This window comes from Myotis davidii, unplaced genomic scaffold (genome assembly GCF_000327345.1).
Source record: "Myotis davidii unplaced genomic scaffold, ASM32734v1 scaffold225, whole genome shotgun sequence".
NCBI lineage: Eukaryota > Metazoa > Chordata > Mammalia > Chiroptera > Vespertilionidae > Myotis > Myotis davidii.
In genome coordinates this window covers 2,852,183-2,865,050 of record NW_006296222.1, presented here as the reverse complement: position 1 = coordinate 2,865,050, position 12,868 = coordinate 2,852,183, and the positions used below count along the sequence as shown (strand labels likewise).

General features: G+C 39.5%; 1 protein-coding gene across 3 annotated transcripts in view; it reads right to left on the bottom strand.

Annotated features, from left to right (window-relative positions):
- Window positions 1-12,868, bottom strand: part of KLHL2 (kelch like family member 2) — a 78,766-nt gene that overhangs the window by 54,794 nt on the left and 11,104 nt on the right. For 2 of the 3 annotated variants that reach the window (XM_015568708.1, XM_006771064.2), the window contains exons 2-3: window positions 12,495-12,620; window positions 4,773-4,879 (exon numbers count right to left, since the gene is read on the bottom strand). In XM_015568708.1, coding sequence (XP_015424194.1) covers window positions 4,773-4,879; window positions 12,495-12,511 — 124 coding nt within the window. In that variant the 5' untranslated portion in view covers window positions 12,512-12,620. Of the gene's footprint in view, window positions 1-4,772; window positions 4,880-8,749; window positions 8,798-12,494; window positions 12,621-12,868 lie in introns of all 3 variants that reach the window. The other variant, XM_015568707.1, reaches the window with a different exon arrangement.

The following is a 12,868-nucleotide window of genomic DNA, read 5'->3' as shown; positions in this document are numbered from 1 at the left end:
TTTATAGTTGTTTCTTCTCTAGTCTCTCCAGTTTTTGATTTAAGTTTGTTGGAGTGTTGTCCTGTACACCAAGAGGTCACTGATTTGATTTCCGGTCAGGGCACATACCCAGGTTGCGTGTGCAATCCCTGGTCAGGGTGCACACAGGAGGCAATCAATCAATGTCTCTCTCTCTCACATTGATGTGTCCCTATCTCCCCCTCTTCCTCTCTCTCTCTCTCTCTCTAAAATCAATAAAACTTTTTTTAAAAAGCACACAAAAGGAGTACAAATTAAAATTTAGTATTTCCCCACTGCATTTCAGATACTTTAGCCTCGAATTTGTAGGAGAAACAGTTTTTTAAATTCCACATTTGTAACAAACAAATAATTAAAAAACACAAGAACCCAACTTGACACATCCTTTCTCAAGTAACAGTTAACTTGGCCTTGCTGTAAATAGGCCCATACCTCACAAAGTAAAAAGCTGTGACTAAATCACAGCATTACTTTTCAAATCCCTTCTCCATCCAAATACTCAGAACTAAGAGGAATAACACAATTATTTCTTTAGGTGATATAATTTGAATGAAAAACTCACCTACAGTTTATGGGAGATTAAAAACAAGGGCCAAGAAAGATCATATGCATATTCCCCATTTTCTAAGAGGTGAGTTAGGGCCCTAACCGGTTTGGCTCAGTGGATAGTGTCGGACTGAGAAGTCCCAGGTTCGATTCTGGTCAAGGGCATGTACCTTGGTTGCGAGCACATTCCCAGTGGGGGGCGTGCAGGAGGCAGCTGATCGATCTCTCTCATCGATGTTTCTAACTCTCTATCCCTCTCCCTTCTTCTCTGTAAAAAATCAATAAAATATATTTTTTTTTAAAAAAAAGAGGTGAGTTATGGGAAAACAAGAGTAGGGTAACGCCCTGTGCCACTGGAAACACTTCTGATTATCCACTGAGCAGGGGAATATAAATATACGTGGTGTATGACAGACGAGATATATGCAAAGGTCTATTTGTTGGCCTTCACTATATGTTTTATGTAAATTTTAACAAGGCTCAGACCAAGACAACTCATATTCTAGCAAATCTTAAATGAATATAGTATGCACACTAAACTACCAAATCTCCATATCTTCTCTGCCTAATCTCTGTCAAACTGTTGACTATCCAGTGGATTCAGAAGAAAACATACAAAGAATGCCAGAAAGGTAAACATGTATTACTGAAGAACCATAAAAGTCTAGACTATTGAGCAATGAAAAGACGCTCAGTATCATTAGTTATTAGGAAAGTGCAAATTAAAATTATAGATGTCATTTCACACTCATTATAATGACTACAATTTTAAAAAAACACACAGAGGTTAACAAGTGTTGTCCAGGAGGTTGGAGAAATAGGAACCCTTGTGTACTGTTAGTGGGAAAATAAAGGGGTGCAGCACCATGAAAAACAGCACAGCAGCTTTTTAGTTTTGTTTTAATATAGATTTTTTATTGTTGGCAGTATTACAGATGTATCCCCTTTAGCCCCCCCTTAATCCAGCCCCTGCCCCACCCCCAGGCCTTCACTGCACTATTGTCTGTGTCCATGCGCTATGCATATATGCATATGGAAGTTCTTCGGTTAATCTCTTTCTGCCCGCCCCCTTCCCTTTGAAATATATCTGTCTGCTGGATGCTTCAATGTCTCTGGATCTTTTTTTGTTCACCAGTTTATTATATTCATTAGATTCGTCATGAAAGTGAGATCATATATTTGTCTTTCTCTGACTGGCCTATCTCACCGAGTATAATGGTGTCCAGGTTCCTCCATGTGTCTCAAAGGGTAAGAGATCCTTCTTTTCACAGCCTCACAGCATTCCCTGGTATAAAAGTGCCACATTTATTTTATCCACTCACCTACTGACGGGCACTTGGGCTGTTTCCAGATCTTAGCTATTGTAAATAATGAGCAGAGCAGTTTTTTAAAAAGTTAAAATATAAATTTACCATACGACCCAGCAATTCTACTCCTAGATATCTATCCCTATGAGAAATTAAAATATCTGTCCACACGAAGAATTGCACGTGAATGTTCACAGCAGCATTATTCATAACAGCCAAAACCTGGAAACAACTCAAATGCCCATCAACTGGTGAATGAACAATCAAAATATGGTATATTCATACCATGGAACCTACTCAGTAATAAAAAGGAACAAACTGATGATACATACTGTGACATGAATAATATGTTCTAAAATATATTTATGGTGATGATAGTACCATTCAGTAAATTTACTAAAAATCACTGAACTCCACACTTTAAATGGGTCAATTTTCTATAAACTATGCCTCAATAAAGTTGTAAAAACAATCCACATCCAACGGAGGTACTCAGTTCACATTTTATATGTGCCAGAAATTAACATAATATCCCTGTTCTGCATCCATCTTTAGCACATAGCAATCTAAAATTTGACCAAGTATTCTCAGGCAGAAATAGATTGAACTGCAAGAAGTATCCACCTGTAAGTAAACGGAGATACACTAGGACTAATTAATAGACTCAAATGTCTTCAGGCCCCCCCCCGTTCTGTCATTAGGCAAAGCTCCATATTCATAAAATGCATGTCAACTAAAACATGAAGAGCTGAGAACCACTGGACAAAAAAATTTTATATAAGGGAAACTGAAACATAGTTAAATTATAAAGGAAAAAGAAGAAAGATAAAGACATAAGAATGCCATCTCTAGCATCCATGTCTTTGGGTATCTAAGGCTGAGAAAGTGTTGCCTTTTAAGGGAAAAGGAAACTAATCTTAATCTTGTAGTTTTAAGTTGATCACTATATTTCTGTAACTATGGAAAATACAATATTTATCAAAATTGTCTAAGACTTTCTCAATCTTTAATTCTTACAGAACATCCCATTTAGGAATTGAGAGTAAATAACATCCTAGATAATAAAGAGCTAATATGCTAATTAGACCAAACAGCCAAACGACCTTCCGGACATCCTTCCAGGCGACCTTCCGGATGAAGCCGGAGCTGCAAGGTCTGGCAAAGGCTGTGAGGGGCTGCAAGGGACAGCTGGAGCTGTGAGGGGCTGTGGTGGGCTGCAAGGAGCTGAGAGGGCTGGCCGAGGCTGCAAGGGGCTGTGAGGGCCGGCTGAGGCAGCCAGAGCTGTGAGGGCCAATACCCTTGCATGAATTTTGTGCACCGGGCCTCTAGTTAATAGTAATAGCCATGATAATTACTGCCAACATTTTCTATGTGCCAAGCAAAGTGCTATGATCTCATTTAATCTTTGCAAAAACCCTAAGAAGTCAGTAAAATTATCATCCCAATTCTCCAGATGGAAAGATTGATAAAGTGATAGAGTCAGGCACAGACTGATAAAGTGACTAGTGATCCCAAAGGTCTGGTAATTCTGACAAGGAAGTGGCAATAACAGTGTCATGTGAAGGAAGGACACTTACAGAGGACAGCACTTTACTAGGGAATTTCTAAATTACACCAGCACGTTTCAAAGCGATCCTCCTCTTACAAGCCTGGAGATTCTGTTTACTGAAGTGGTCAAGAGTAACAAACAAGACGTAAACCAAGAGACTGAAGGGACCCCCAGGACATAAAAATTTGACTAGTCCCACTTTATGAGTATTGCCTTTTCAAATCACTCAGTAAAGATATCTTTCCAAATCACTATCCCAACCTGGCTCACAGCCCCTCAGCCATCCTTCCTACATTCTGGATTATTTGACTCAGTTCAGGAACAGCAAGACTTCAATAGGCTGAAAAGAGAGGTGACCTCCAGACTTCTCTCTATTCCTAAAACACTAAGCCCACTCTCACACATGGCCTTCTACACTCATCTTTATCTGTGTAAATCCTTTATTTCCATGAGTTTTCAGGTAACGTCAGATCTCCCTCCCGATGTTGCCCATCTCAGTCCTCCCCATCTGCATCACTGCTCTGGGCACACAGATCTTCCTTACACTATTACATATTTAACCGTGCACATCTCATCTCCCCAGTGACACAATAAGCTACTGGGGCAGGAAACACTCTTACATTGTTCTGTATCCTTCTGAGTACCCAGTAAAATTGTTAACCACAGGAATTACATAACAATTTCTAAAGCATGAATAACTTTGCATTTGTACTTTGCTCTTTTGTACTGCTACACTTGTATTTATAAGTGCTTTATTGCAACTACCAGTACTCTAAGATTGCATGCTCATTGTTGGAACTTCATTTCTTTGTTTAAATTTCTTTTATGTTTAAATCTTTTTCAAAGAATGAGGCTAAAGACTTTAAGTGTGGCAGGCAAAAATTACTTTTTTCCAGAAGAACTAAAATCATTCTATATATATTTTTACAGATGTCTAAGTATACACCATATTTTCTAAGTTTTTCCAAATCAAAGGACATTAAATAAACATCTCTTTGGACGAAACTAACATGAGAATCATTTGAAAATGTGTAAAATAGTGAAAGCTTTTTTTTACCAAAATAATAAAATGCCAAAAAGCTATTGTAAATGGCAAGAAGGTAAACTGAGTCAACATATGTAAATATAAATGTACAGGAAGAAAACAGAGGATAAAATTGTATGAGCATGTAATGTACACCTATACACAGCATGATTACAACAATGAAAGATGAGGAATCTGGAACAAAGCAAGAGTTCTCTTGCATTACAAGGCTTCATTTCATAAAAGTAAATGTTAATTAAAAAATACAGAAAAAAAAGCCCAGATCTGTATACATTTTAAAAATACCCATAACTAAAATATTTCATACCTGTAAACATGGCGTGAAAATAAGGACTACAGGCGGCCAGCACCACTCTATGAGCAGAGATTTCCATGTCTTCAGCCACAATTGTGACATCACACAGCAAATTTTGACTGTTTACAAAGCAGAGAGAAAAAAATTTTAATGATATCAATAATAAATGTCCTGAGTATCCTATGCAAAAATGTTGCAGGAAAAGCCCACTTTTTTAAAGTTGAGACTAACTAAACACTACCATCCTTTAGCAAAGGATTCCTAAACAGGAAGTACGCAGAAAACTCTTGTGGCAAAGGCCCGACATGCCTTGGCCCTTACTCAGAATCTTGCCTTTGTTTAACAGAGAAGTATTTCCAACCTTGATTACTGATTCCACAAATTAAAGGAAATTACTGGCAGCAAACCATTGATGGACTGTACAAACAGAGCATGTTTAAATTAATAACAGCATCAGCAGAAATGGCAGATGGCAGTCTGACATTAAAATAAACACAAGATAAAACACATGTAGAAAACTAAACTGGGTCCAAGTACCAAAAATACACATATTCAAAATGACCCTGGGTCATCAAACAAAAGTAAAATTAAATATAATTTCACCTGCTACTTTAAAGGCATTTGGACATTTGAAACTTAACTTCATCAATGCAAAATATCTCATGCCTCAAGGCCCGAAAATATTTCCACATATAAAATCAAAAAGCATTTTGTTATCCTAAACCATTATTTTACCTTAAGCCATTATTCAGCAAACCTACCTCCAATTCTAAACTATCCATTTTAATTCATTCACAAGTATGTGGGGTAAGCACTTTTTACATTCTATACAAGCTGCTAGGTGAGATTCTCTAGCTAAATAAAAGTGTCTTTTTGGCCAAAAAAAAAAAAAAAAAGTTGCGATGCTTATTCCAGAACAAACAAGAAGGCACCAACTCTAAAAGTGACTCATAGTCATGTTACCAATGGCTGAAACAGGTGTGGGGAATCCAAGTCCTTTCATGGCACCCCAACTATCTGAGCACTGAATTTATATGTATAGCATGCATAAGTCACACGTGGCCCCACCTCAACTATTCTGCCTATTTCCTCCAAGGGTAGCCTGACTACTTCTGTACGTTTCTAGAAGCTGATAAGCAACATTTTCACAAGAGTTTAACCAAGTCCTGTTAGTTTTCCACTTTTCCACACTTTACAAACTTGTTTCTGTGGAGTTCATGCAAAAAACTCTCGGAGATCTTATTAGCATCTATTTTCCCTCCAGTGCAGGAGAAGCTGTCAGAAACATCATGGCCCCTAGAACTGGTGATGACTGCCGTCCTGGGCCTCACCAGGGATGAGCTTGCTCTGCCCTTTGGATTGAAGTATAGCTCATGGGTGGTGCTGATGTAATGGCTCACGATGCTGTATGAGACATCAGGCAGGTCCCACGTTAGAGGCATAAAAGGTGGCATAATGTCTCACGAAGCTGTCATTCCTCCACATCACTCATCTGTGAATCCTCCGTCAGTGTGGCGGACTGACAACGTCTACCATCTGCTCTGGGAATATACAACCACTCCTCAATTCTATGAATTGCATGGGTTCAAAATAACCAGGGTGAGAAAAATCAGCAGTGTGTTCAGGAGGAAGCCATGCAAGAGCTTTACCTGCACATATTATCTCATTCAGACCCCACCACAATCTTATGAGGTAGATATGACTGATTTTTACCCCAAAAATGTACAGCTGGGGAAGCCAAGGTAAAAGATGAATAAGCATCCCTAGCCGGTTTGGCTCAGTGAATGGAGCGTCGGCCTGTGAACCGAAGGGTCCCGGTTTGATTCTGGTCAAGGGCATGTACCTTGGTTGCAGGTCCTCACCGGCCCAGGTCCTGGTCAAGGTGTGTGCAGGAGGCAACCAATCAATGTGTTTCTCTCATATCGATGTTTCTGTCTTTCCCTCTCTCTTCTACACTCTCTTAAAAAATCAATGGAAAAATATCCTCGGGTGAGGATTGAAAAAAAATGATGAATAACCAGTCTAAAGTCCTTCTAGTGGCAATACTAGGATTCAAATCCACAGAGACAAGCTCCAGAGTTCTCTTAACCACTACACAAATCCATCTAAAGTTGTGTGGTTGTAAGACGTGTTAAAGTTTGAATAAAACAGGGAATGGAAAGTATAAAATAGCCCTAGCCAATCTGGCTCAGTGGAGAGTGTCAACCTGAAAACTGAAGGGTCCCGAGTTCGATTCCAGTCAGGGACAAGTGTCTTGGTTGCAGGCTCAATTCCCCGTCCTGGTTGGTGCACATGTGGGAGGCAGCCAATTGATGTGTCTCTCTCACATTGATGTTTCTCTCTTTGTCTCTCTCTCTCCCCACTCCACTCTCTTTGAAGATCAATAGAAGAATATCCTCAGGTGAAGATTAACATAAAAGACAGTATGAATTATAAATGTATAAGTTATAAATAACACCAATTTATTATGTGACACAATATATACTAAAAACTATTTTTAAAGTTATATCTATAGTTTATAAAAGCCCAACTTTAGGCGGTTTTTAGCACTACCCCTACAAGAATATTTAGAAAAATCAAAGTTTATTTGCTCATTCAACAAGACCTTGCAGGATCATCTCTGCTTGAGACTAGCAGAAAGGACTGACAATCAAAGATTACAGAATAGAGTGGAAGGCACCATTTAAAGATGCTTTGGAAACAGGGGAGCATCTAAATCAGACTGAGGGGCAGAAAAAGCTTCCTAGAGGTATTGACCTTAAGCTGAGTTCTGAAAACAAGTCAATGTTAGCTAATGAAACAGGAGCAAGAGAACTCCACACAGAACAGGATGTGCTGTTGCATGGTGACCTGGAGCAGCGGAGCCCAGTGGGGACATGTGGAACCAGAAGTGCGAAGAGGCAGAGGGTGTGAGCAAAGGAGAGAAGGGGGTGGGACGGCAGGCAGTCAGCAGAGCAGCACAGGTCTCTCAAGAGGGTCATCTGCATTTTCCTACTGTGGGGGGAGGGGGTATCTGGACACAACTCAAACATCAGTCACGAGCATCTTTATGCCTGTTTTTCTCATCAGTAATCCCTCTTAGTGCTCTAGTTTCCAGATGGAACTTAAGTGGAATTACATTTGAACACCTCAAAATCACATAATTAATTACATTCCGCTTCAATTACAATTACTCATTGATCCAATCCTTGTAGCATAACACCTGCTGGGTGTCACATAATTAGCTTAGTCTTACTGGCTTCTTAATTGATGTTAACTAATAAGGTAAAAGCACCCCAAACTAGTAGTGTGAAGCCCACACCCTGGGTAAGGTCACATGGAGTCTAAGGGCCACAGTACAAATCAAAGACACAGTTCCAGTGTTCAATTTTTGTTTTGTCTCTAGATTTTAAAACAGCACTCAAAGACGAGAGGGATCTGACCAACCTTCTTAGCTTTCAGCCCGTTTGTGTCTACTGAGTCTGGCCCTTACCTCTTTCCAAAGGTGCATGCTCACAAGCTGGATGACTCTGGGGTGAGGAGAAAGGGGCTACAAACAAAAAGTCTGACAATAAAAATAAGGGAACCTTGTTTCAGCAGCCCACACCCAGTCTACATGGTGAGTTTCTGAGCTTACGTTCCTATTACTTGAAATCTAATGAGTGAATGGACTGTAGAAGGGAAAGACTTTCAGAATAATGAGATACCGTTGCTATTTAGCATAATTTGCATTTACCCATTCATTTAGCAAATATCCAGTGTGGCTAACTGGGCGCCAAGCACTATGTCCGTTTACCACAATAAGAAAGATAATGTCCATGATAGCAAGGAATTTACAGTCGGGCAGGAGAAACAGACAAGCTAACAGGTAATTACACAGTAAAACTATGACTACTAAGATGGCGCAAGTGTGGGGTGTTTGGGAACACACAAGAGAGGCAAACTCGATGGAGGGCTTTGGAAAGAAGTTGCTTCTAAGCTCAAATCTGAAGAACAGGAGAAACACAAACCTTATGTAAAACTCAGATGGCACAGAAAAATAAAAGGCACTCCATCTCCTAAATGAAATGACATCATGAGAATGGGTCCTTCTCAGGGGAAAAAAAACTTCTTTGAAAATTAATAAAACATGCCTGAACGTACCAAGACATTCTTTGATTTTCTGATATAAAAATGAATGAATTCTTAAGCCTAGAAAACCTTATCACTGTTATATATACATATCTTCTTAAAGTAAAATGTGCCATCAGGCTCTGAGATATCAAAAATAATTAGCAGTCACATGAAACAAGAATTTACTTTCCACTGGAAGTGGGGGTGGTGAGCAGCTGACATAGCATCTGTCCACCTTGCTTCCTTGGGTGTCAAAGAAAATCTGGAGGCACTTCCTGCCACAGGGCAGGGAATTCAAGTAACAATCGAGGTGTCAGGCTGGTGAAATGCGCTCTTAGTCAGAGTCCATAGGGCAAACACTGACCACAGCCTTAGGAATGTGCCCCAGGGCATCTTGGAACAGCATCAGGTGATAGGACAAAAAAAAGAGGGCAAGACATTAAAAAAAAAAAAAAGATGCAAGAGCTCATTTTGCTGAAAAGCATTCTCCCAGGAGAAATCCACCACCTCATCCTTTTCTCTGACATCTCCTGAAGCAATCTAGACGCTGGAAGGGCATGGGCAAGTCTGATAGTGTTGGTGGCTCCCATGCAGCCTTTTGGGCATGCTAGCTGATTTCGAAGGAGAACCAGGCTTACAAATACTTGTTGAATGCACTGTTTAGTAGTGATTGCAGGATTTCTAAACCAAATAATTTTAAGTTACTCATGCTCATATGGAGCTGGGAAAGAAAGCTGTATCTGGGCCTCCTGTCTACAAAACCTTCAAAAACTAGTCTATATTAATTCTTTAACTTAAACCTTACAAAACTCCTGTTCTCCCACAACCACACTTTACACCAACTATAATTGGAAGAAAAGTGACTTTTACTCCTCAAATTTCACTTCCATCAGGCAAAACTTCACAGGACTCTGCAGACAACTGTTATTCTACCAACTAGAGGGGCAGCCCAAGAGCAGTGGTGAGAACAAGGAAGCTCTTTCCCAGAAGTCAGGAAACCGCTCTCGGCCACCCTTTCCTGGCAGCAGGAAGTTGATGCAAGGACAGGAAATAAGAAGTGATTTTCTTACACTTCTGTACAAGGAGTAGGCCACTTCAGAGATTTTTTTTTGTTTTTTTTTTTAAGAATTATTCCAATGCCTATAAGGGGTAAGAGAGAAGAGAATGGCATTAAAAAAATTTAAAAAAAAAGGTGTGAGTGTGTGTGTGTGGGGGGGGGGCTAACGAATCCCAAAGAGAGTTCATTTTTTAAAAACACTAGCAGCTGATGACTTCTTTATACAATCCTGGCTAAAGACCTGGCAGCCAACACTCTCCAGCTATTCAAAGGTCATTCTTTGTTCTGAAAATCAGTTATCAACTACCCACCTGGTGACACACTAGCTCCTGAAATGGTGCAACACGAAGAACATGAAGGTACTACCTCACAGCCATATAGTTCACGCCCAAAATGAAACAAATAGGTGAATGAAAGCTACAGTTAAATAATCCCAGCAGGAGGCAAGGACACTTGGCCGGCAGGTAAGCAGATAAGCATGGGCTCCGGGGAATGTCAGAATCTCAGTGAACCATACACTGCATCCTGTCCACTCCCCTCACTTTATAGTTAAGGCTCAAAGAGATGCACTCCCAACACCGGTGGAAGGCCACGGCTACCACACCCCCAGGAAGTAGGGAAGAAATGTGAATAGGGCTATTAAAAGTCAGTCTTGCTTGGCTGGCATGGCTCAGTGGTTAAGCATCGATCTATGAACCAGGAGGTCACAGTTTGATTCCCAGTCAAGGCACATGCCAGGTTTCGGGCTCTATCCCCAGTAGGGGGTGAGCAGGAGGCAGCCGATCGATGTTTCTCTCTCAATGTTTCTCTCTTATGGATGTATCCATCTCACTAACTCTCTCCCTTCCTCTCTCTAAAATTAATAAAAATATATATTTTTTAAAAAGTCAGTTTTTCTAGCCCTTTCAAAGGAAAAGAAACGCCATTAAAGATCTCAGTCTTAAAACAATCTATTATTTTTACTTTTCTTTCAATTCCACTTAGGAACCACTGCATTTTACATTCTAATCATTATTGTTGCAATGGGATTTCCTCTCTCTAACAACATGGCCAAACCTGCTGGCCAAACCTGCTGGGTAATCCCAGCTATATTTTTTCCCAAAGACTAAATGAAAACCTACTTATTGAAAATGTTGTGAGGTAAGGCCAGGAAGTAAATCAAACATCCAGTACTCAGTTTATCTTTCTCTTGTCCCTCTCTCTTCAATCCACTCTCCACCCAGAAGCCAGTGTGCTCTTTGCAAAATACAAATCTGACCAGATCACATCCCTGCTTAAAATTCTTTAATGGCTTTCTCCCAGGAAATCCTGATCAAGAACAAAATGCCTAAGGTCCTAAGGACGCTGGCCCTCATCTACCCACACAGCCTCCTCTCTTGCCATGACCTCCTGGCGTCTGTGCCCAGCTGCTCCTGAGGTCCTCCAGTGAGGCCAGCTCCCTCCCATCATAGACTTGAGCACTGCCATTCCCCAGGTAGAACACAGTTCTCTAATCTCTTTCACTCCATCTGGACTTTATTTCCTTAACTCTATTTCTTTTCAGATCTCAACACAATTATTCCCATCTTCTCAGGGAAGCCTTCCTTCGTAGCCCTGTTACCTGCCTCCATAGCCCTTCTTATAGCACTTACTGCCACTGGAATTATTTGTGTGATTCTTTTACTGATTAATGCCTGCTTCCTACAGTCAACCATAAGCCCCATGAGGACAGCAACCATGTCTGTTTTGGCTCACCATTGCATTCCCATCACCAGTAGATAAACAGTTATTAACTCTTTAATTAAAGAACAAATGAACAAACAAGACAGCACAGAGACATTAAGGGAAAGTTTAAGTCACTCCCTTTTTAGCCCAAACTTTCAAATATATGTAGAAATATATGGGGGGGAAATGTCTTTCACAAAATGCTAAGAAAACAAAACCAATACTGTTCGTACATACATTAGTCTTTTAATTAAAAAAAGAAATGCTACTCATATTTCAGTCCACTTTTAAAGTCACTCTTTTCATTACCTAACACATTTGAGAATTACCTAAGCAATGGGTAATTACTACCTAAAATTACTACCACCACCATCAAAGAGTTACATTCTTCTCTGTCTAAAACTTTTATTTCCATATTCTTTGTGATAACAAGTTAGAAACCTTAGATTACCGCAGTCCAATAGAAATATAACACAAATCACAATTTTCTGTAATTACATTTAAAAAAAAATAAACAGTGAAACAAATTTCAATAAATTCTATTTAACCCAAAATATCCAATATATTATTTTAAAATGTAATCAACATTTTAAAACTTATTAATAATTATTTGCCATTCTTTTTTTAACCTAAATCTTGGAAATCCATTATGTATTTATGTATTTCCTGCTTACAGAACATCTCAATTCATAATAGCCACAAGATCAATATGGCTACCATTCACACTTCTGATCAATTATTTGCTCTCTTTCTTCCTTTAAAACACTTGCAGAAAAGGCTTTTAAAAAGCAACAATGAGGCAAGAGGAGTGCATTTACTATAAACAGCTGAAACTTAAAGGGAAGACACCCATGTTTACATGTATGTTAATGTAATGATACCTTCTTAATTCGTTCATGACTTTAAAAGCTTTCTTCACGTGCCAAGGATTCACTGTCACTGGGCAGTGTTTTTCAGTATTATCATCTTTTGAATCGACAGGCTTCTGGTGACCCTGCTTTGTGCATCTGTACATAAAAGAAAAGAACAAAAAGCAGAAAAAGACCTTATTAAAGATAATTTAGTTTAGGCTTATCAGGTTGCAAGAGATACAGTGAATGCCCCCTCCCACACTTCTTTAGAAGTCTCACAGTATCGTATGTGCCAGTGTAGGATTAAGTCGACAATTCAGAACTTCCTGATGGTCACTATGAATTTAACAAAAAAGTGGGTAATTACCTCCCTGGTATCAAAGCTCTGTCAAAGATGAGCACCA